Source organism: Zootoca vivipara, chromosome 6, assembly GCF_965207765.1.
Source record: "Zootoca vivipara chromosome 6, rZooViv2.hap1.1, whole genome shotgun sequence".
In the NCBI taxonomy this organism is placed as follows: Eukaryota; Metazoa; Chordata; class Lepidosauria; order Squamata; family Lacertidae; genus Zootoca; species Zootoca vivipara.
Window position 1 is genome coordinate 71,348,585 of NC_142589.1, and position 22,792 is coordinate 71,371,376.

The window sequence follows — 22,792 nt, forward strand, 5'->3', positions numbered from 1 at the left end:
CTCAAAAATGAACAGCCAATCGTCTTCCAAAACATGGAGGGCGGGCTTTCGGTTCCATCCAATAGCGTGCCAAGGATGGAGGGGCAATTTCCTTTCAGAGCCCGCGAAGCCGAATTGACTGGGAATACAAATATAAAATTCAACCCATGATAGGGTGACGGAGGTGGGGATAGAGTACATCTAGCCAATGCCTATAAGGAAGAGGTGGGAATTAAGGGAACCCGTTCCTAATGCTTTTTACTGAGTGGTCGATTTCTGAATGTCTAATCCAATGAATAGCAAGAGAGAGCATGACTGATATAAGGCTATTTCAAACAGGAGTACAGAAGAGGTGGGGCGTGCTAGAAACAAGCCAATTAGCTTCAGGAATAGTTGAGATTGGCATCCTAGGCAGCCAATGGCTTTTGAGCCGCCCCTGCAAGGCGTCTGCGCGAACCCCGCGCACCCTTCAGAGACGAAGCCGGGAGGTAAGATGGCGGCCGCCGACGGAGATGACTCCCTTTACCCTATTGCTGTGCTGATCGATGAGCTGCGGAACGAAGACGTTCAGGTACGGCCCGCGTCTACGGACGCCTCCCTGGGCCTAAGGGAAAGCGGCCGGTGTTTATTCGGGCAGCCGGGGCCCGAAAGCCGCGCCTTGGGTTACAGTAGCCAATCAGCGGCCGCTTTTCATCCGAGAACCCCGTGTGTGAGCGATCAGAATCTCAACCGGATTGGCTGTAAGGATTTTCATTTGAGAAGGCGAGGAGCAGGGTGTTGGCTAATGGAAGGGTCCGTATTATTCAGTAACTCCCCCCTTCGTCCGTGATGCGAGCAGCCACGTGATTGGCTGGGCGACCTGTTTGGTATGGGGGTTAGTCAAAACCACCAAGAGGAGGGTCGCATTTTCTCTTTAATAAATATATTGATGGAATGGCGAGAGGAGGCTCCTGATTGGGTCGAGCTTCGCCTATTCATTATACTGGTGTTTCCTGACCAATCAAGGAAGCGTCTTGTTCTGATCTCCAGGGGAGGGGTCTCCTGCCCGTCATACCACGGCTTTTTCTGCTAAGGGCTTGTTAGGCTAAGGACATAGACGAGGAAGTGGTGCATTGCCTATTGTCATGGAGGGGAGCCAGTCATGGGGGCGGGGAGGTATCAGTAGGGGTGTCCTCCTTGAGGTAGCCTTAGTATGTATGTGGGGTGCGCGACTGCTCCCCTTCTCTCTCTCTCTCTCTCTCTCTCTCTCTCTCTCTCTCTCATATCACTTGGGTTTCTGGTTGTAAGGAATGCAGAGTTTTGGAATCTGTGATTAATGCTAGCATGGTGCCCATTGGGAATGGCTGCATCCCTCAATACCATCCATAATACTTTGTTTGGTGATACATCAGATGTGTTTTGGGGCCAAACGGCTGCAGTGCTGGAATTGTTTGAGGGCTAGCAGAGGTGGCACCCGAGGTGCATCTAAAATAGCTGTTCCTTTGTATTTTGTATGTAAAAAAGCAACACTGAACTGCTGTTTGTAGAGCAGCACAGAACAAGGTCTCTGCCCTGAGGAGTTAACAGTCTAAAAGCCAGTAAAGGGTTGGGGGAGGGAAAAGGAAAGGTTCATTGGAAGAATATGTACATGTGCTATTATACAGCTGTGGTTTGATGTGATGAAAGGAGCTTCAGGGTGTCATTTTAGGGGTTTCTGTTTCAGATGTAAAATGTGTTTAATTACTTCAAGGTTGTAAACCAAGCTTAAATTGTGTGGCTTCCCTTACTTACCATTATCCCTTGTTATCCTTGTTCATTCTTGCTTTTTAAGCTGTTGTCCCCGCTGCTTAATTTAGAGTGTAAGACCTGCCTCTTTATGTAAATCAATTTCCCATGTTACATTACATTATGGTATTATAGAAAAGAATGGCAGATGTGTGTGTGTGTGCAGTGCAGTACATGTAGCATGAGATGGGTGTTACTAAGGCTCTCCATCTTTATTAATTTAGAATATTTGTGAGTTGCCCTATAAGACATTTTCTAGGGGGCTGGCAAGATAAAAACAAGAACAAGTTATAATAATTTCTATCAGTATAGTAACAAAAACTTCAGAACTATATATAAATACAGACTGAGCAGACGATCACAACTATGCAACATTAAATTAAATGCACCACAGAGGAATTCAAATTTTGCAGAGTTATAACAGTAGTTACTAAAAGCCCTGGGGAAAAGGAAAGCTTTTCAAAGTGCTGGAAATATCTTAAAATAGATGCCTTCTCTGGGGAAGGCACTTCACAGGTGGTGATGGTGAGGCTGCTGAGAAGGCCTTTCCTGCAGGGCCACCTTCCCTGCCTCATTTGGCAAGAGCCCTTTGAGAAGAGCATCAGATGACAACTCGGCATATGTAGGTACATATGGGGAGAGGTGCTCCTTCAGATGCCAGTGTCAAAATCAGCACTTAAAATTGGGCTTAGGAATGGAACAGAAGTCAGTGAAGATTTTTATCATTTATTTTATTCAGTTTCAATACCACCCTCCATCTCAGGCATCCCCAAACTGTGGCCCTCCAGATGTTTTGGCCTACAACTCCCATGATCCCTAGCTAAGAGGACCAGTGGTCAGGGATGATGGGAATTGTAGTCCAAAACATCTGGAGGGCCGAAGTTTGGGGGTGCCTGCTACATCTGAAGATCACAAGGCAGTTTACAATATAAAAACAGAAAAATACATATCATAATGACAAACAAAAATATGATGGAGTACTGGCACAATATATACACCTGCCCCACAAGATACAGAATATGGCTACAAGGGTACTAACTGAAGTTTCAGAAACATTTTCAATTCTAGCTTCCCCACATATGATACACATTGCAGGAATAAATTCAGTAGGTTATCAGGGCTTGAAAGCTAGCCCATATTTGCCCAGGTAGGGTCATAGCTAGTATGCCAGCCTAAACATGTGAATTTCTCCCTCTGTATGTTTTCTGCAGTAATAATATTATTAATATTACTAAAAAAAACCGTTATTGTCCTCTGCTACATGGCTTGGGCCATTGACATGTTGGGACTACTCTGGCTGTCTGGTCCAGAGCTGCCCTTGATATGGTGGGTGTTGGGATCCCCTAGAGCAATTCTGGGCACTCTCAACAACAAAGCTGAGGTCACATCTGTTGATACGGGCAGTGAGACCCCTAGACAGCAGGGTGGGCAGTATAGCAGCAGAATTTCCAGTTTGTCCTAATTGTCCTGCACAAGGTTCAAACACAGCAGATTGCTACTTAAATAGATGAAAAGCCTGGCGGAAGACCACATCATTCTCTCCAACCAGTCAATCAAATCTGATTCCAAACCTGAGTACCTAGGGGGGCACAGCTGGGAGAGAGTATTTTTTCCAAGCTCCCTTACCCTACCTACCCTCAGTAATATAGTTCAGATCAACCATGCTAAAGTAATAGATTGGAGGAATTTCCTACAGCATCAGCAGACCAGAGGCCAGGTTGGCGAGGTGGCCAGAGATATTTTCATTGAGGGAAAGATTGGAAGAGGGGATAGGTGTAAGGTACCTAATCATCTTCTCTGGTATGTCAAACACTCAACACCAGGGGTCGGCAACCTAAGGCCCATGGGCCACAAGCGGCCTATGGACCCTCGCCACCCACTCGGTCAGCTCCTGTGTGCCGCACTGGAGCAGAGCGGAGCAGAGCGGGGACCGCCTTCCACGACGCTAGCCAGCTTCCCATTGACAGCAGGAAGCTCCTGCAGCCAATGGGAAGGTGCACATGCCTCCTTCGCGCTGGAAGGAGTGCCGGAAATAGCGTTTGCGCATGTGTACCCGCGTGCACTCCGGCTCACCTCGGCGTATGCCTGCTCAACACCATTCCACACGCACGCACACCCCTTCACAGTAGGCAATCTTGTAGGGGTATCCCTGCCCCTCTCCAGGTGATTCAAAGAGCTTCCCTTTACCCAGCAAAGCAAAGAACAACTATGAGTTGCTGCTTTGGGGGCTTTCCTTTTAACTATTCAAAACAGTGGGATTCACAAGCAATAGTTTAATGGCACTGCATGCAAAATGAGTGAAGAAGTAAACTGAAAGGGGTGTTAATGAGAGAAAGAAATATCTTTTGCCCTCAACTATTACTGGGCCTGCCTAACGAAATTCATTGTTCTAGAACAGGCATCCCCAAACTTCGGCCCTCCAGATGTTTTGGACTACAATTCCCATCTTCCCTGACCACTGGTCCTGTTAGCTAGGGATCATGGGAGTTGTAGACCAAAAAATCTGGAGGGCCGCAGTCTGGGGATGCCTGTTCTAGAATCTAGATGGCTTCATACGCTACTCTGGTTGGCCAGAAAGCGGCTTAGTCATGCTGGCCACATGACCCGGAAGCTGTACACAGGCTCCCTCGGCCAGTAAAGCCAGATTAGCGCCGCAACCCCAATGTCATCCGCGAGTGGACCTACCGGTCAGGGGTCCTTTTACCTTTATTACTGGGCCCACCTAACAAAACTTATTGTTCTAGAATCTACATGGCTTCATGATGTTATCTCACAGTGCCCTCAAAAATGAAAATGGATCTGCCCTTTGGTGTTGCTGCATGATGATGATCTGCCACCAGTAGTAGCCTTCCAGAAATTACTTTTCTAACAGGGATGGTGGATGATTAATTGGGTGATTCATAACAGGAAACAACCGATCTCAACAATTGGGTGTTTTATTTATTGAATTGTATAGATAATGTTTATGTTCCACTCATACCGTTTTGCTGCTCCCAGGACAGCTGCTAATACTTTTTTCTTTTTAAAAAATGGGCTGGAAGTTAGTGCAGTTGCGTTAAAACAAACAGAGAGATGTTTCTGTTGGCTGGTTCCACTTGGCAAACCAGCAGGCATGTTTTTGGAAAACATAGGTAGTCCAGTATTCCTCAAAGGCAACCCTACTTGCAGCACATTACAGCAATCTAGTGAACGCACAGCTAGTTATGTCCAGGTTTTCTCTGTCCAGGAAGTGTCCCATTTGGTTCCCTCAATTTGCCACACTGACTGCATATCGTAGTGTAAAAATGATAAGTAGGCCATCACCTTTTGTAGATTTATTTGCAAGGTAGGTTTGTTCTGTATGTAATCAAGAAAGTTACAGGGGACATCTCTGAAATGTTTCCCCCCCATTTCTCGCTCGCACAAGTTATGGCCTGCTTATTTCAGAGTTTGGAAAAGCCATACCTCCCATGGACCTTTTCTTTGGTGTCCAGCATGTTTTCTGACTACATACCACTTAAACCTGCTATCGCTATATTGATTGTACTCCAGTGACATCTCATGAGGAATCAGGGTTGGCTGGCAAATTAGTGGCTCACCTTTTAAAAATGTGTTCTTTTGATTTCTTTCTCTCCTATGCAGCTACGTCTGAACAGCATCAAGAAACTCTCCACCATTGCACTAGCCCTGGGAGTTGAGAGGACGCGCAGCGAGCTTTTGCCTTTTCTCACAGGTAATGAAAAGACCAGGAACTCTGATTTTAGGGAATAGGAATTGAGTCTAGGGGCTGTGATGCATGCAAGTTTGAATTGCAGCTTGGGCAGTACGCCAAATCCCTTTTCCAAAGCTGTAGTGATTTTCTTTTTAGGGCTGCGGTATATATGTGCTCAGTGGCACTTGAAACTCTTACAGAATTTTAAATCCTTTTCAAAGCTTTGCTGATGAATGCAGCCTTGCCAAAAGAAAGGGACTGCGTCCTTGTTGAATTTAGTTGGTTCAAGATTGTGCTGATGGGATTGCTTGTGCCCAAGGTGTACTTCCTGCTCTTGACAATGCAGATTTTAGTCTCTATTTGCTTTAACTGATTTTTTTTTCTCCCCACAGACACTATTTATGATGAGGATGAAGTGCTACTTGCTCTGGCGGAACAGCTGGGAACCTTCACAGCTCTGGTTGGGGGCCCTGAATATGTCCATTGCTTGCTGGTAAGCCCAGTGAATGCCTGGGGAAGAGTAATCTCCACAGTGGGAGAATGTGAAATTTTATAACACCTCTGTTCCTTTCAAACTTTAGTGGGGGAAGTGTTGGTCATTAGCAAATTTGAGGGTGGCCCTAGCTTGGATTCTAAATTATACTGCCCACTAGTAAAAAGGATATGTTGTGAAATGGTAGCATGCATCCACCCTTTGCCTGCTTCTAAAGTGCAGCTTAATGGGATATGGAATGTTTTTAACACTCGATTGGGAGCCGCCCAGAGTGGCTGGGGAAACTCAGCCAGATGGGCGGGGTATAAATTATTATTATTATTTCCAATTCACTTCCAACAATGTTGCCCCAAAACAACAGATGCTGTAACTTTGTATTTGGATTCCATGCACGGTTGACATACACTGTCACACAATACAAGTTGCACCCCTTGCTTTCCATATTTTCTTCCTCCTCTTCATACTTCTTTGAAAACAGAATTTCTGTATTTCCAGAAATTGCACAGGGGCCAAAGACTGTAACAGGGGCATGCTGGAACTATTAGAAGACTGTTTTCTTCCTTGAGGGATTTGCTGATTTATTATAAAAAATATTTATAAATTGTCTTTTGGCCCTAGAGAGGGTATCCAAAGCAGTGTACAAAACCAAAATATCTAAACTTAGTTTTGTGTGTGTGCACGTGCACACATACTGCCTTGGGGACCCTTGCTAGATTATCAGTAAACTACATTATGAATGGAGCAGAACATACATTGAAATCTGGAGAAGTGGAATTAACTCACATACTAAAAACCATTAAAAACCCATGTGGAACAGAAAGCTGAGATGGAGCCAGTCTTACATTCCCTTGGGAGGAAGTTGCTTAGACAGGATGCCACATCTTTAGATAATTTATCTAGCTTTCAAAACATCACATTTTTCTTCAAATCCCCCCCCTCCATTTCTGTTATTACTTACTGTAATAAGAGACCCACAAAAGGTCAGGCAGTAACACATTTGGTGTTACAACACTCTTCGATATGCTAAGCTGCAGACATTGCATTTAATGTGTAATGCATCCTCCCTTTTTGTGCTGCAGCCTCCGCTCGAGAGCCTTGCTACTGTTGAGGAGACAGTGGTGCGGGACAAAGCAGTGGAGTCTCTGCGAGCCATCTCCCATGAACACTCTCCATCTGACCTTGAGGCCCACTTTGTGCCCCTCGTGAAGCGACTGGCAGGAGGTGACTGGTTCACCTCCCGCACCTCTGCTTGTGGCCTCTTCAGTGTCTGTTACCCTCGAGTCTCCAGTTCGGTCAAAGCTGAGCTCCGACAGTAAGTGAGATGCTTTACTTTAAGGTCCAGGGCCTGTTTGTTGGGTCACTGATGTCAAAGGGTGAGAGACACCAATTCAGACGGTTCTGTATTTCCCAGCTGACGGTCCTTGTCACTTATCCCTTTCCTGCAGGTACTTCCGGAACTTGTGCTCGGATGACACTCCGATGGTCAGGCGAGCGGCAGCCTCTAAACTGGGTGAATTCGCAAAGGTCTTGGAGCTGGAACATGTCAAGAGCGAGATCATCCCCATGTTCTCTAACTTGGCCTCTGATGAGCAGGTCTGTGGGATGGCACATTGCTTTCTAGGAGAGGGCTGGGCCAGACTAGATCACCTGTAACACACCTCACGTCTCTCATACAGGACTCCGTGCGTTTGTTAGCTGTGGAGGCCTGTGTTAATATTGCACAGCTCCTGCCCCAGGAGGACCTGGAATCGTTGGTGATGCCAACACTACGGCAAGCAGCAGAGGACAAATCTTGGCGGGTCCGTTACATGGTGGCTGACAAGTTCACGGAGGTTAGTATGAGTCCATCTATGCCACAGCAGTGCTTGTGTGGTATTCGTTTTATTTTAAAGATTTTTACCCAGCCTTTTGATCAAATCATCTGAAATTCAAACTTTGTGTGTGTGTATACACACATTATTGCTTTTAAAACAAACAAAACTCAATTCAACTTATTAAAAGAATGTTGCAAAAACTCACTTAGTGCTCTTATTCCTCTGGTCAGAAGCAGGGTCCTTTCCTCTTATTTCTGCAGTTCCAGGGTATTTCTCAGTTCGAGCACAATTCTTTTTGGCAGGGATTCATTTGGGATCATCATCATATGTTTTGCCTTTTCTTCCCTACAGCTCCAGAAAGCTGTCGGTCCAGAAATCACAAAAACCGACTTGGTCCCAGCATTCCAGAACCTGATGAAAGACTGTGAAGCTGAAGTGCGGGCTGCTGCCTCCCACAAAGTCAAAGGTCAGTTGCAGTCACACCGCCTGTGGTGTTGGCTTGAGCCTTCCAATTGTTTGGAATCAAAGGGAACCCAGATTCTCTGAGGGGGTGCTCCTGCCACATCCGTATTCTCACGTATCTGAAATCCTGTAAACAGCAGTTCATGTTTTGTGCTATTTCTGTTCTAGAAAAGGTAAATTCAGCATTCAAATATTGCAAATCAGATTTTCGTTGTTGTAATATAACTTCTGTTCCCTATACATGGCTTTATTCTGAACTTATTTGACATCTTGAAGAAACTAGGGAGAGGGGCAATGTAAGTGATAGAAAATGAATGCTTATAAGAGGTAAAGTGTTTAAAGGTTGCACATGACGTAGTTCTATAATGCCGCAACAACTAACCTTTAAACAGCCAAATTACATTGTTTATAGAAACAAGAGAGACTTGTCTAAATTCAGTTGCAGGAAGATACGTTTCAGGAGGTCAGCAATTTGTACATTATGGTGTGTTAGGAAGTCTGACAGTGGAGTGATGATGCCTAATGGACTACTAGAGCTTTAACTTAGAGCTCATACAGTGGTGCCTCGCTTAACGAATGCCCTGCTTAACGAAATTTCCGCTTAATGAAAGGATTTTTTGAGCGGAGGTTGCCTCGCTAGACGAGTTCGTTTTATGAAAAATTCGTCTAGCGAATCGTGGTTTCCCATAGGAATGCATTGAAATTCAATTAATGCGTTCCTATGGGCAAAAAAAAAAAATCAAAAAATATTCAATGCATTCCTATGGGATTCGCTAGACGAATTTTTCATTATAAGAAAATTCGTCTAGTGAGGCACCACTGTATCTTCCTGATGGGCTCCTTGTTAGCCAGATAAACAGCATTCCCACTGCACCACTTTGGTTGTGAAGCCCTAACAATGTGATTACTGTTTTTCCTTAAGAGTTCTGTGAAAACCTGTCTCCTGATTGCCGTGAAAATGTCATTATGACCCAGATCTTGCCCTGCATTAAGGTATGTTCTAGGACGTGACAATCTCTAGTGAGTCTTGAGCTTGTTTTTTGAAGCATTTGCAGGCTTGCAATAACAGTACAAATAAGGGCTGAAGAAACCATGGAGGCAAGTGTCTCACTGTTAAAGCAGGGGGTGACTTTACTGTTTGTTTGTTTGTTAAATTTATATACTGCCTGTCACCTGACATTCACAGGGCGATTTACAGTATAAAGGTTGCTTGTAATAGAATAAAGAAGTAAGATGTATGTATGCTTTGAATATGGGTTGAAGAGTTACTGCAGATATGTTTGTGTTCAGTGTGTCCCATTTGCTTGTATTTTATGTTTGTCAGCTACCCAGAGTGCAGTGTTTTTGGTTGGCCTCACAGCAAGCAAGTAAATTTCTGTTTGTTTGTTTTTTTTTTAATACTACTTTTTGCCATTCAGGAACTAGTGTCAGATGCCAATCAACATGTAAAATCAGCTTTGGCATCTGTGATCATGGGATTGTCTCCCATTTTGGGCAAAGACAACACGATTGAACACCTGCTGCCTCTCTTCTTGGCTCAGCTCAAAGATGAGGTGAGTGGTCCACCCCATCCCCACCCCCCCATCGTGTTCCTTTGGGCCACTTGTTAACAGTTCTGTGTCAAACTGTTTGGCCTTAGGAGCATTTCCCTGCCTTCATCTCCTTAAGTTGCATTATTTCATGGCTGCTTACCTCCCTTGCCTCTGAAGTGCTAAATATAGCCTTCCCCAACCTGGTGTCCTCCAGATATGGTTGACTTACAACTGCCATCATCCTTGACCATTGGGCCTTCCTGGCTGGGGCTGATGGAGTTAGGATCCAACAGTGTCTGAAGGGCACCAGGTTGGATCCTGGGGGAGTTGTTACATAAGATTAGCTGAGGCTCAGATATGCCTTGGGGTGTTTCTGCACACTGTGAATGTAAATTAACTCTGCTGGTCCCCCCCAAAGGAATTCTGGGAACTCAGCTGGAGTTGTAAATGACCAATTTCTCTAAAGAGAGGCCATAGAAAAGTAATAAGAGTACATGCTTATATGTTTAGGGTTCCAGGTTCAGTGCTAGGTAGCTGGGACTGGAAAGATTTGTGAACAAACTCAATAATGAATGGGATGGACCAACAGGTTCCTACATAGTACCACACCTACCCTTGACTTTGGTGTTCAAGGGCTTATATGGCCAAATTAGGCCAATTTAGATTAGGGTTGGTGTCTTCCACCTCTGAAATGGGAGGCTGTGCCCCCAGTATGGACTGAAGGCACGTGAGGTCACCATCTTGCTGGTGCTAAGCAAGTCTGAGTCTTGTCAGCGCCTAGATAGGTGATTGCCTGGGAGCCACATGTATGCCACCTTGGGATTTTTGATGGAAGGAAGCTGGGGTAGTAAGAAAATAAATCAAAGCCACCTCGCCAAGTCAAAAGGTTGCAAGCCTAGTCTAGATGTGGAAGAAGATATGCAAGTATTCACAGTCCATATGTACTAGTTCTAGAAGAGGGGGTAGATTTTAGGGGTTGCACCTGGGAGGTGGAATTGCCCTCTGATCTCACTGTGTTCACATTTCTGCAGTGCCCGGAAGTCAGACTCAATATAATCTCTAACCTGGACTGTGTGAATGAGGTGATTGGCATCCGGCAGTTGTCCCAGTCCCTGCTGCCAGCCATTGTGGAATTGGCAGAGGATGCCAAGTGGCGTGTGCGACTGGCCATCATCGAGTACATGCCCCTGTTGGCTGGGCAGCTAGTAAGTGCATCTTTGGCTTTTTGCGTATGAGTGAACAGGTTTGACGTGCTGGGAGAACGCAGTGATCAAAATGTTCTTGGGTCAGCTGGGCCTGGGTTGCCGCAGGCACATTGTTTGGCTTTGTGAAGGCTTTTGTATGTTTCCCACCTTGTGGGAACTGCTAGTTGCTGCCCATTTGCTTGGGGAGTATTAACCATTCAGCTTAAAGACCTGGAACTTTTCACAACCTTTGTACTGGTTTGTTCCCTACCTGCCATATGAGTGAGACCACTTTCTCTGTGTTTTGTTTCTGCCTGTGAGAATCCCATAAACGGCATTATTACAAGTTAATCTGAGCTCTCTGCAATTTCCCCTCTGTAGGGTGTGGAATTCTTTGACGAGAAGCTAAATTCCCTTTGCATGGCATGGTTGGTGGATCATGGTAAGGCTCTCAAGTTTAAACATTTCCCTTTCCTCCCTTAACCCTTTTTCTTCCTATGGTTACATTTGCATTTGTTCAAATAAAGGAAGGTAGAATGCCACATCTGGACAAGAATTAGAAGTGCAGTCTCTCCCTGTTAACTAGAGGGTTGATTTTTATCACCCTTATTTGTAGGGGAAAGGGCTATAGAGAGGAAGGGGGGCCAAGAGCACATGCTAAAGTGGCTCTTTAAATTATGGCCCAGGTGCTTTATATCTCTTTAAAATATCAAGCACTTTATATCCAACTAGAGATCTCTTAACATAGAAAGTTTATTTCAAAGCTAATGGGATCCATTATGAAAGCTCCTGTTCCAGCAGAGAGAATTGACTCATCTAAGCTTTTAGTGCAGGAATAAAAGTTGTATTTTTTAATATTGAATGGGAGAGTTCTTTTTCAGCCACAGGAGCAATTAAGCTCAAGTTCAATGCTATTATTTCACAATGATAGGGGGGCAGTGTAGCTCGTTTCCATGGTTGTTTGCCACATTAACTCAATAGCCTGGTTTACACGTGTTATGGTTTATATAAGCCACAGAAAACCTCATGCTTTTGGCACAGCTCAGAAGCTTCTGCTTAGTTTTACATCAGATAACAGACTAAACCATGGTTATTAATGATGGGGTTTTTTTAAAACCATAGTTAAGGTTAACCATTGCTTGTCCAAGTTCAGATGGCACTGCAGGCTGTGGCAAACATACAGTGATAGAAAAAAGGCTTCTGATCCACTTTGCTGCCACACCAGAGGGGAAGCATGAGACCATAAAGCCTTCTGAGGCTTGCTCTTGTAACAAGAGCTGGTAGCCAACGTAGGAGGCCCAGCAACACCTGAAGAGCACCAGTTCTTCCCATCATATTTGGCAGCATGGCCAGTGGTTAGGGATGAAGGAAGTCGCAGTTCAGGAACATCCGAGTGCTACCACGTTGACTACCCCTGGTTTACAATATCTGAACCAGACAAATGTGTATTCAATAACATGTTCACTAATTAAAATTTCTTTTAGTCATTTTGTGTGGAGGGGGAATAATGTAACTAAAATTTAAATATCTGGGGCCATTTAGGGGCTGTTGAAAAAGTACAAGGCCCAAAAGCTTTCTAACCAAAAGCTACTGCTTTTTTTATCCATTTCCTTCTGCCTTAAAAAAAACACACCATTCAGTGCATCCAGAATGATTCAGAAGTGAACTTGTGTCTTTCAGTCTCATATTCACCGAGTAAAATGTGTGACCAATGAACAATTCAAATTGTTAAATGAGCTATCAATTTATGAAATCTCTGAAAGCCTATCTTCCCTCATTTCCACCCCGAATTTCACTGCTAATTTCAAATGTTTTCATGGAAGGGATGCTTAACCAGTGACAAATGCCGCGTTAGAGTGGATGTAAATTGCCAGTGGAAAGATGCCTATTGTTCTTTGGAGCGGGGCTCTGAAATCTGTCGCACTTCCATCTCCTGCTTTGAATTTTAATGGGGCAGGAAACAAGTGACATGTATAAGGCATAGGAGTACAATCCCAACTCCAGTCCTTGCAGCATTTGTGGTCTAAAATTGAGCTGGGTTTCTATTGTTTTCCAATGCAAAGCATAGAAGGTTTTCGACATAGAGATGCTAAGGACCTAGACCAGGCATCCCCAAACTTCGGCCCTCCAGATGTTTGGGACTACAATTCCCATCTTCCCCGACCTCTGGTCCTGTTAGCTAGGGATCATGGGAGTTGTAGGCCAAAACATCTGGAGGGCCGCAGTTTGGGGATGCCTGACCTAGAGTGATATCCACTCCTCCCATTGACCGAATTTGGTTTGGGCTCCGGACTTTAGCCAGATCCGGTGCACGACCTTAATAAGCACCCACACATGCATGAAAATCTTGCAAACTTCAGAGTGGGTTTGCAAATGGGGTGCCAAATGTGCTGAAGAAGTTGGACAATAGCTCTAGTTCAGACCGTTCTCACCTTTTAACCTGTGCTGACACTGCTCTTCTGCTCTCCTTTCCAGTCTACGCTATCCGAGAGGCAGCTACCAGCAACCTCAAGAAGCTTGTGGAGAAGTTTGGCAAGGACTGGGCCCATGCCACCATTATCCCCAAGGTGCTGGCCATGTCCAACGACCCCAACTACTTGCACCGCATGACCACGCTCTTCTGCATCAACGTGAGTTGGGGCAAGGATGGGGTAGAGGAGGAAGTTGGGATAAACTCAGGGCAAAGGGAAGAATGTGCAAGAGCTGCCATACTGCATGAAAAATGTTCTCCTTTTCTCCTCTCACCTATAAGTCATTAATTGTTCTAATATTGCCACGTCCCATATTCTGTTAAAGGATTTAGACCTAGAAGGAACTTCAATTCCATTTGGATGCAGCTAAAATTCTTTCTCCAGATAATAAATTGCTCTCCAATATTTTAGTGGAGTTTTCCATTTCTGCATGATTACTTCATGTACCCGTTTTCTGAACCAAAATTAACGGGTGCATATTTTTAATTGCAACTTTTGAGGCATTTTGTGTGCAGAACTTTGAATTTGCCCCCCCCCATATAAACTACCTTCAGTGTAAACCACTGAGGAAGAGGAGGGTGATGGGGGGCATTAGAAATGGATGGACTCCTATGCCAGGTACAAAAGAGCTCCCCCACCCCACCCTGATGAGATTTCCTGCTTTTCAAACTTGAGAGTAAAAACTTTCAGGTTCCAGGTCGTCCCCCCCCCCCCCCCAAACACACATTAGATTGTCTGTCTCTAAGTTCTGTTGAAATTAATGGTCTGAAGTTAGTCCTTTCCATTCATTTTCCATGGGTCTATTCTGAGGGTGATTAGCCTTGGATACACCAGAGTTCTTCTTCTTTTTTTATCACCAAGTACTCATGGAGCTGTTCTGCATAGGAATAAGCTGCCCAGGGAAATCCATTAAGAGGCATTGGGTTGTCGATTGGTTTAGATATTGGGCATCATGCTTTGAGAGGAGGAGGAGGAGGAGTGGAGAGTCCTCAAACTGCTCCTTTACTGAGTGCTTCTTCTAGGACTCCTATGGAACAGATTAATTATACTCTTTCTGTGAAACATGTTGAGAAATTTTAGGGGCGCTTTACTTGTTTAGTGGAAACTCCCAGTGGCGAAACCTCCTATGCTTTCTGAGGGCTAGGGCATCGTTTTAGCTCCGTCGGCAAGTATGGCATTCAAAGTGAGGGGGCAGCACAGACCTAGCAGCCAAGGGAAGCTCAAAGTCTCCTACGTACCCTGTGAATCCCACTTGATCATGATACAGCTCCATTATGCCTTTTCCTTTGCTAGGTGCTGTCAGAGGTGTGTGGGCAGGAGATCACCACCAAGCACATGCTTCCCACTGTGTTGCGGATGGCAGGCGACGCCGTAGCAAACGTCCGCTTCAACGTGGCCAAGTCCCTTCAGAAAATTGGACCAATCCTGGACAACAAGTATGACAGTTCACTGGGGACACCATTGCACCTGATGCCTTTATGGCAGCAGTCCCAAAACTCCTCCCAATTGGAGGATGCATTTATGGGGAGGGGGGAAAGTGGGAGAAGCACTTGGGGCCTTTGAAGCCCTTTGGATTTACTGCCTTTGCCTTCCACTTACTTTTTCCTACTCATCCCTCTGCCACTCTTATCCCCACAGCACCCTTCAGAATGAGGTGAAGCCAGTGCTGGAGAAACTAACACAGGACCCCGATGTGGATGTCAAATACTTCGCCCAGGAGGCGCTGACTGGTGAGTCAGAAATGTCCTTTCCCCAACGGGAACAACCTCGCCTTGTGTCCTTGCTTCCCGCCCTGCTTCCAACTAGGAAGGATGTGCTTGTCAGCAGAGGCCTTCTCCTCTTAACCTCTGTTCCCGAGGTGCCTTGGAGCTTGCTCCTGTCCCAGATTTGAGACGGGTGCAAACTCTCTTGGAAGAGTGCCCAAGTGTTTCTCCTGATACTTGAATTATTCCAGCCAAAGGGAAGAGGAGTGAGGCGGGAAAGGAATTGCTGCTGCAAGGGGAGGTTTTCTTTACCAGCTCCATAATCAGCAGGGGTGAGAGGGAGAGGTGTACATAAAAAAAAGCTTGGATGGGGAAGGATACAGACGTTGCAGCTTGCTTGAATTTGGAGCAAGTGCTGTGGATGAGACTAAATGCCTATCTAGTCCATCCTCCTGGTCCCCACAGTGGCGAACCACATGTCTGTAGGAAGCTCACAAGCAGGACCTGGGGCATGTGGCTGCTTCCCAGTAGTCTGGAGCCACTGATCATGGAGATAGTACATAGCCCTTATGACTATTGCCTCTTGATAGCCTTGGTGTCATATGGTCATGCATTCCACTATGTGCGGTGTAAAGTATTTCCTATTGTTTGTTCTGACTCCCACCTTCAGTGGGTGGTCCTTAGAGAGGTAGAGAAATGCTGCTCTTTCCATTTTCTTCACCGCACATAATTCCATAGATTTGCTTTCTAAACAAAAAAGGCCCAAGCATTGTAACTTCCTTTGTTTTGGCAGTAGCTCTTGCATCTTCCTTCAATCCCCACACACAAGTAGTTTGATTTGCCCTTTTTGTAACCCTGGGGCTGAATATTTATCAGGTTAGTTTGCACAATGCATGTACACAGTTCGATTCCTCCTGGCTCAGTGACTATTGTCTAAGTGGGTGGACTGACTTCACGGGGCAGAGATTGGTGGTTGAGGTGACACGGAGATTATGGCTGAATGGCTTCTGATGACACATTAATACCTACAAGCTGCCAGCTCCTGTCGCAGCCGTCAACCAACAACGACAAGAGGGTGGAGCTGCAGCCCTCTTGCTTCTCCTAGCTGTACAGTCACAATAGATGTTCATAATTGCATATGGGATTGTTCATGCAAGAAAGAAACCCAGCCATCTGGAAATCTGGCGGTGGAGGAATTTGTATGCAACTTTCTGCAAGTAACCCTTGGAATTTAACTCATTTTCTTTCTCTCTTTTCACAGTGTTGGCACTGGTTTGAGCCCTAGGAGCCCCAACGCTGTTGTCTCTTCCACTTGGACCCCAATTGGACTGATCTTTCTCTTCCCCCTCCCCATTTCCCTGCATGTCTATGAGCCCCCAGCTCAAGTGGATCCATATGGTGATATTGGTCAATGGCCGACTCTGGAGTCCACCTCCCTCTTCCACTCTTCGTTCGCTCCATGTTCTGAAACCTTCCTGGGCAGCTGTGATACTTCCTCCCTTTCTCATCTTAGCTGGGTTCAATATTTAGTTTTGTTGTGCCACCAGGTGGCAGCAAATGGCAGCCTCTCCCTCACCCCCCCCTCCAGTCCTGCCTCCTGGTGCAAGCTCATGAGAGGCAGAGCAGCCCCTTCAAACCTACACTTGGCATGATCAATGTGAACACTCTGGGGAGGCAAGGCCTGCTTGGGGCTTCTGTAACCTTTTGCCCGTGGTTTGCATGAGAACTTCCCCACAGTGCTGTATGTAGCTGTGCATGAGGTATTGATTTGGCCTTCCTCCTGATGAAGTTCGCTCAGTAGGAAGTCAGATCGCCCCTGCCACTCCCCCATCACAGCGATTTAAAAAGTCCCAGGGTTCCTCCATTCAGTATCTCTAACACCACTTAATCAGAGAGAGCAACAAAACTAACTAGTTCTCAGGGGGTGCCTTTGTTAGCAAACTTCTCCTATGCTATAAGTTGAATGCAGCAGAGGCCTCTCCCCTCCAGCCCCAGAGAGGTGGGGGGGGGAAGGGGTGCTTAAATCCCTATTGTTTTAATTTCTCACCAAACTCACTACTATTCTTTCTTAGTTCAGGTTCCCCTCGTACCCTATCTTCTGTGCTGGAAGGAGCTTCTGTAGATAGCATGTTGGGAGAAGCAACTCTTTGCAGAAAATATTACTTTGGGGCGGTGACAGATATGAACCCAGCAGGAATTGTTGCCTTGGGTCCTCAGCGTTTGGGGAGACTGCCTCTAGGCTAAAAATTTGTCATACACACACCTGCTATTTCAGCCAGGCTTTTCAAGGTTGGCCCTTCCTAAATTTGGGAGGGGGTAAAGGGATGCTTTTATGAAGACATCAGTCGGCAGGAGCAGAAGGGGCAATCAGGTCGCTGTCTCCTGCAATGCTTGGACTATCCAGTGTGGCATATTAGCTGATTGGAATCTCCAGCGTCTATCATGAAAAACCACCACCAACTTCCTCTTCCCCTCCACTCTTAGTCTGCCCTGATTAGGTCCTGACCCCTCTTTTTTTTAAGTTCCCAGCTGCTGCTTCTGTGGTTCTTGCACTGAACAAGTATATAAGTGTGTTTTCTAACCACACACCCCTTAACACAAACACACCCAAACACCCTCTGTTAGTGGCATGTAATTTTAAAACTGTTGGAATTTTTTGTGTGTGTGTGTACACACTTGTTTCCCCCCCCCTCTCTACGATTAATAAAATGTTCAATCGTTATTTGGCATCTCATTCACTTTGAGCTGGGGTGACGGGAACAGAGTACAGTGGTACCTCGACAACCGAACGACTCGACTTCCGAAGGGTTCAAATTCCAAAGTCGACAACCCCGGAAGTCTTTTTGCCGCGTGTGCCCTGCGCAGAACAGGCGCTTTGAGAACCGAAGACTTCGACTTACGAAGACAGCCATGGAACGGATCGTCTTCGTAAGTCGAGGTACCACTGTAAAACTATTTGAGACAGGAGTGGGGGAACCTTGGGCCTGTGGGCCTGAATTCAGCCTTCCAGGCTTTGTCCATCCCTAAAGATGCTTCCTGCTTGGCAGGGGGTTGGACTGGATGGCCCTTGTGGTCTCTTCCAACTCTATGATTCACACACACACACAAACACCGCTTATCCCTGCTCTGTATCCTCCTAGAGTGCTTTCGCTTGTATGGAACGTGTGCTAGAACTGTGATCATGCCTCTTGCCCAGATGGAGACAGGCTGGGGGCAGGAGGTCAGGAGAGATGTAGCAATTTCTGGTCCACTGCTAGGCAAAAAGTCACTTTTGCTGCTTCACCCACTCGCCCCACACAGTCCTGGCATGCAGCCCCTTGCAGGATGCCCACAGCAGAATGTGGCTTTCCAGAAGAAACAGGTTCCCTGGCCACTGCTTTAATGAGAAGTAGTTGCAGGAAGCCTGTCGCCTCTAGGTTATAGCTCTGTATTTGTATTCACTTCTGTACATTTCAGTTGGGCTTTGTACAAGAGAAATCCTGCAGAATCGGGACCCATGGCTCACAGGTTGTGCACCCTAAGCAAATACTTCTCTGCAATAGAAACAAATCCCTCTTCTCTATATAACAAGCTTCTGTTATCTGGAGAGCCTCAGGTTTCCTCTCTGCGTTTGCTGACTACATAGACTCCGATATCACCACTTTGCATGTTGTCTTCTCTGGATGTCTTAATTATTTTTAGTGCCCCTTTCATTATCCCATCGCTGAACTACAGCTCATAGTTCCTGTTGTTGGAGAGGAGCTCAACAATGTAATCCAGTAAACAACCCGTACTGCAGCACTTTTGGAGGGCTTCATTTCTAAGAATTGCAGGCCTTTCCCCCCAGATCTTGGCAGGATGGGAACATTTGTGGTTGGGGGTTAGAAAAAAAAAGTGAATTGGGGCTTCCAGTCCCACCTGCCTTAATGGAGGCAGCCATCAGGACAGCAGGGAATCGGCAAACAAAAAACAAGGATGACAAGCCCTTGCAATTTCCCTCCAGGGCTGGGGAGAATGGGCTTCACTTGCAGTTTGTCTTAAGTACCTGGCTCTCGCTCTGGCATGAGATGTGGGAGGCAGGGAGGCGTGCAAAAAAACCTCACCTGGTGAAAACCCTCCTACACCGCCATTAAGAAGCAGAAGTTCTCTGTTTAATTGGATGTTAAATTGGCTTTAAAGTACTGGCACATGATGGGAAAGGGTTGCAACAACATACTGCAGAATATACCAGCTACACGGATCAAAGGTTTGAATTGAGGTAAGATTTTATTTGGAGTGAGAGCCGATTGGGGAGAGGGAAGTGCACATTTTCTTTTATATAGGATTCGACAACCCGTTCTGGAATATAAGATAAAACGATGTTTACAGGTGAAAGGATGTTGGAGTAATGCTGATATTGACAAGCAAAAATGGAAACGCTGAAATGAAGAGGGAGCTCAAGTATGACAGTATTGGAAAGGCAAGACTGCCTTTAAAAACCCCTCACCTCCCTTTAAAAACAAGGAAAAAGAGACTATTTGTGCGTGCTGCTGACGGAATGTAAGTTTAATTAGGCCATAAATCTCTTGCTGGAAAGAAAATGGGGGCTGTGATAAGAATGCTGCAGAGATTCTGAGAGTTGGAAAGGATTAAATCTTCAGCACGGTTGAGAACTGCCCACTTTTTCCTAGGCTGAGAGGGAAATGGCAAAGATCTGTGACATGTTTTACTACCGGTAGTGAGGCAGAATGGTTTCTAGCAGACTGTCACCTGTTCCAAAACATTGAAGCGAGGGACGGAGAGATATAAGACCTCTGAGAAACTTCGAGATTCAGTTCTGCCCCAAGCCATGATGGGAGAAAACAGCTGGGAAGTTCGAGACAACAGCATATATGGACAGAAGGAATCTCCATGGATATAACAGTTTTCACACACATGGCAGAATAAAGATAATGAGTTCCTCATTTGACTAAGGGATTATTATAACTAAAATGTAACTGACATTAGTTAAGATTATGGCACACAGTGACATAAGATCAGAAATGCACCCAAACCATGCGGGGAGCCACTTTAACTAAAACGTATTAATTGAAAGTTGATTGGCACTTTGATAATGGTATAATTTGGGAATTCTTATTTTTATAATTTGGTTATTGTGGAAATATTGGAAAACTTAATTTAAAAAAACGTGAATTGTGGAAGGAGGGGGACGTTCTGTCCTTTAGACTAGTTTCTGAATAACTACCCCCCTTCTACTTTCCATGTATTCAGCTCTGTGTGTTCTCTCTGTTTTGCTGAGCAAATATTCTTTGCATCTCCCTTGGGAGGAGAGAGCTCTTTTAGAGCTGGAACAGCTTCAATTTCTGGAGGGGCTTTGATAACAAACAACTACTATTCCTTGGTGTCACTGCATTAAATTTTCATTTATTTAGCCCATTTTTCGTATTCTGGTCATGCTTTGGCAAACTGCTTGGAAGAGAAACTAACAGGTTTTGCCAAATGTCATTGTTAAGAGATAATTATTTTTTAAAAATCTTGCTATTATGCAGCTGGGCTTAATTTTCAGGCACCTGGCGGCAAAATTTAACATGTAGACAACTGGACCTGTTGGGGGAATTGGGACATTCCACTGAGGAATGGGGGGTATTTTGCCTGAGAGAATCAGCAAGGGGAGAGAGCATAGGATATTTTGTCATGGATGCAAAACAAAAAACAACACTTACACACAACCACCTTCCAGCTGTTGAAGGTGTATCTCAAAGGCTGTGCCTTAACACCCGTGATTAGTGCTTCTGTGCATGCACAAAGTGCCCTCCCACTTAACCCTGAAGTGGGAAGTGAGGTTGAGAGTTTCAGGGCCAACACTGGGACATAACACAGCATTCATTCAAGAAAAGGAAGTTATGAGTTGATGTCATAACCAGAAACCCACCAAATGGACCCCACTTAGCTTCCCAAAAAGGAGCACAGGAGAAATCTGCAGTCTTTGTAACATTTGCTTTATTGACAAGCACACAAACAGGCACGTCTTCAAGGCAACAATCTCCAGAGCTACGTGGCCTTCAGCCTAAGGTCCTCTCCCTTCAAGCAACACTAGCTTATTCTCTCCCCACCCCCTGCCCCTCTCTTGGACCCTTTCAGCTGTAAAAGCGCTGTCATATGTAGACCACCTGTCTCTGCGGCTCGAATTGCCCATTTAGGAACATCTACAGCCATCAAAGGAACACTTAAGGCTCTCTGGATAACAATCCCTGAGTCCAATTAGGCATCACTGATAGACCATGCTGAAAGACCCATTTGCAGTGCACAATGAGCTTGCAGTATTCTAACCAGAGGATATGGGAAATGAGTGGACTCATTCTATGATTTCTAGACTCTGGCTCAGAGGGGTAAGCTGTTGTCAAGCTGGAGGCATTATGGTTCTTTGTTCAAAACTGAGTTGAACTAGAGGACAGGAAATCTCAAAAAGGCATTTCTGAAGCTGCTTTCGGAAGTCTGGCCCTACTCCTTGTGTCACATGGAAATGCAAACTTGTTAGCTCTTAAAATTAATAGCTGTGGTAACAGGGCAAGACCTGGGGTGGAGCTTGTAGTTTTGTCGGATCTGGAAGAAGAGCTTACTTCAAAACCTCCCTATTCACAAAGAAGTAAGCAAGCTGTTTATATGTATATTTGAAAGCCAGTCTTGTTCCTTACATTTCTGGCAACTTCCCCTCCCCTTTCCCAAACTAGCCAGGTTTGCTGATTAATGACATCAACTAATTCAACTGTGAAATTTAACAATTAATAATAAAAGTGTTGCGGATTAGGGAGCTCCCTGCAAAGGGGAAAGGCTGGCACATGTTAAATCGCTGGGCCCTCTGCCTGTATTGAGATGCTGGCAAGCAGATATTCCTTTCACTGCAATGTGTCTGAACAGCATGCAAATAATGGGACCTTTCCACTCTGCCTGGAGCCAGTCCTGAGACCTGTGGGTATAGGGTTGTATGCAGATTTAATTAATTAATTAATTAATAATGTAAGGGTACACTGGTGATTCTTCTTCCTCATCTCACGTCTCAGCTGTCCAGAGTTGGCACCAGCGGATTCTGGGAGGAGGAGCCTAAGCCAAGATGGCCCCCAGATCCTTGTTCCTTGGGGACCACTGATCAGAAAGCAGGAGGAATCAGTGGTTCAGGCAAGCCTATTGTAGCTGATGTTTTAGCAGCAGAGCCCCCACTCCAATGCATTTGGCTTTGTCACTGGATGCTGTATTCAGCACCGAGAATTCAATCTGGGTGCTGGCCAGAGGGGAGCTTTGGGCAAGATTCTCTGGATAGGTCCTCCTTGCTGATGTCACAGCTCTCTGTTGTCTGTGTGCCCATCTAGAGGGAAAGATGCTCCTTTCCCGCTGTTCATGGCCTCACCAGGAGCAGGCGAGCATGCAGTCATCTGCATCATTCATTAGGGCAAAGGATGTGCTGAACAACTAGCTTCCACCTCCCCTTCGCCAACCCTCACCTGCCTGCCTGCCTTGCTTAACAACCCTGCCCATTAGCTTCCTCCTCCCAAGAACTCAGCAGCGAGGAGGAGGAATGAACTCTGGGACACTTGCTGAGAAAGTGGTGAAGTCTACAGTGTGGGCTGAGCCTTGCGACTCTTCAGACTTCCAGCTACATCTCTCGATCTCTTTGCCACCACCACAAACTGTGAGAGAGACAAGGCACACTTGACGCATGATGCCACAAATTGCTGCCTGCTTA

The 22,792-nt window shown here is 45.6% G+C and overlaps 1 protein-coding gene across 1 annotated transcript; it reads left to right on the forward strand.

Annotated features, from left to right (window-relative positions):
- The first annotated feature begins 71 nt into the window (after window positions 1–71).
- On the forward strand, window positions 72–17,815 carry PPP2R1A (protein phosphatase 2 scaffold subunit Aalpha). The gene is made up of 15 exons (XM_035118153.3): window positions 72–550; window positions 5,365–5,455; window positions 5,827–5,927; window positions 7,007–7,239; window positions 7,373–7,520; window positions 7,604–7,759; window positions 8,093–8,207; window positions 9,126–9,196; window positions 9,622–9,756; window positions 10,767–10,940; window positions 11,301–11,361; window positions 13,395–13,549; window positions 14,684–14,826; window positions 15,029–15,120; window positions 16,355–17,815. The coding sequence occupies exons 1-15, from the start codon at window positions 398–400 to the stop codon at window positions 16,369–16,371; spliced, it is 1,845 nt and encodes a 614-aa protein (XP_034974044.2). The 5' UTR covers window positions 72–397; the 3' UTR covers window positions 16,372–17,815.
- The last annotated feature ends 4,977 nt before the right edge of the window (window positions 17,816–22,792 follow it).

Excerpts from the sequence above, each read along its gene's own strand:
- PPP2R1A (XM_035118153.3), top strand. The coding sequence starts at position 398 with ATGGCTTTTGAGCCGCCCCTGCAAGGCGTCTGCGCGAACCCCGCGCAC. Across the intron at positions 5,456-5,826 it reads GCTTTTGCCTTTTCTCACAG|ACACTATTTATGATGAGGAT; the intron begins GTAATGAAAAGA and ends TTCTCCCCACAG. Across the intron at positions 7,760-8,092 it reads TGGCTGACAAGTTCACGGAG|CTCCAGAAAGCTGTCGGTCC; the intron begins GTTAGTATGAGT and ends TCTTCCCTACAG.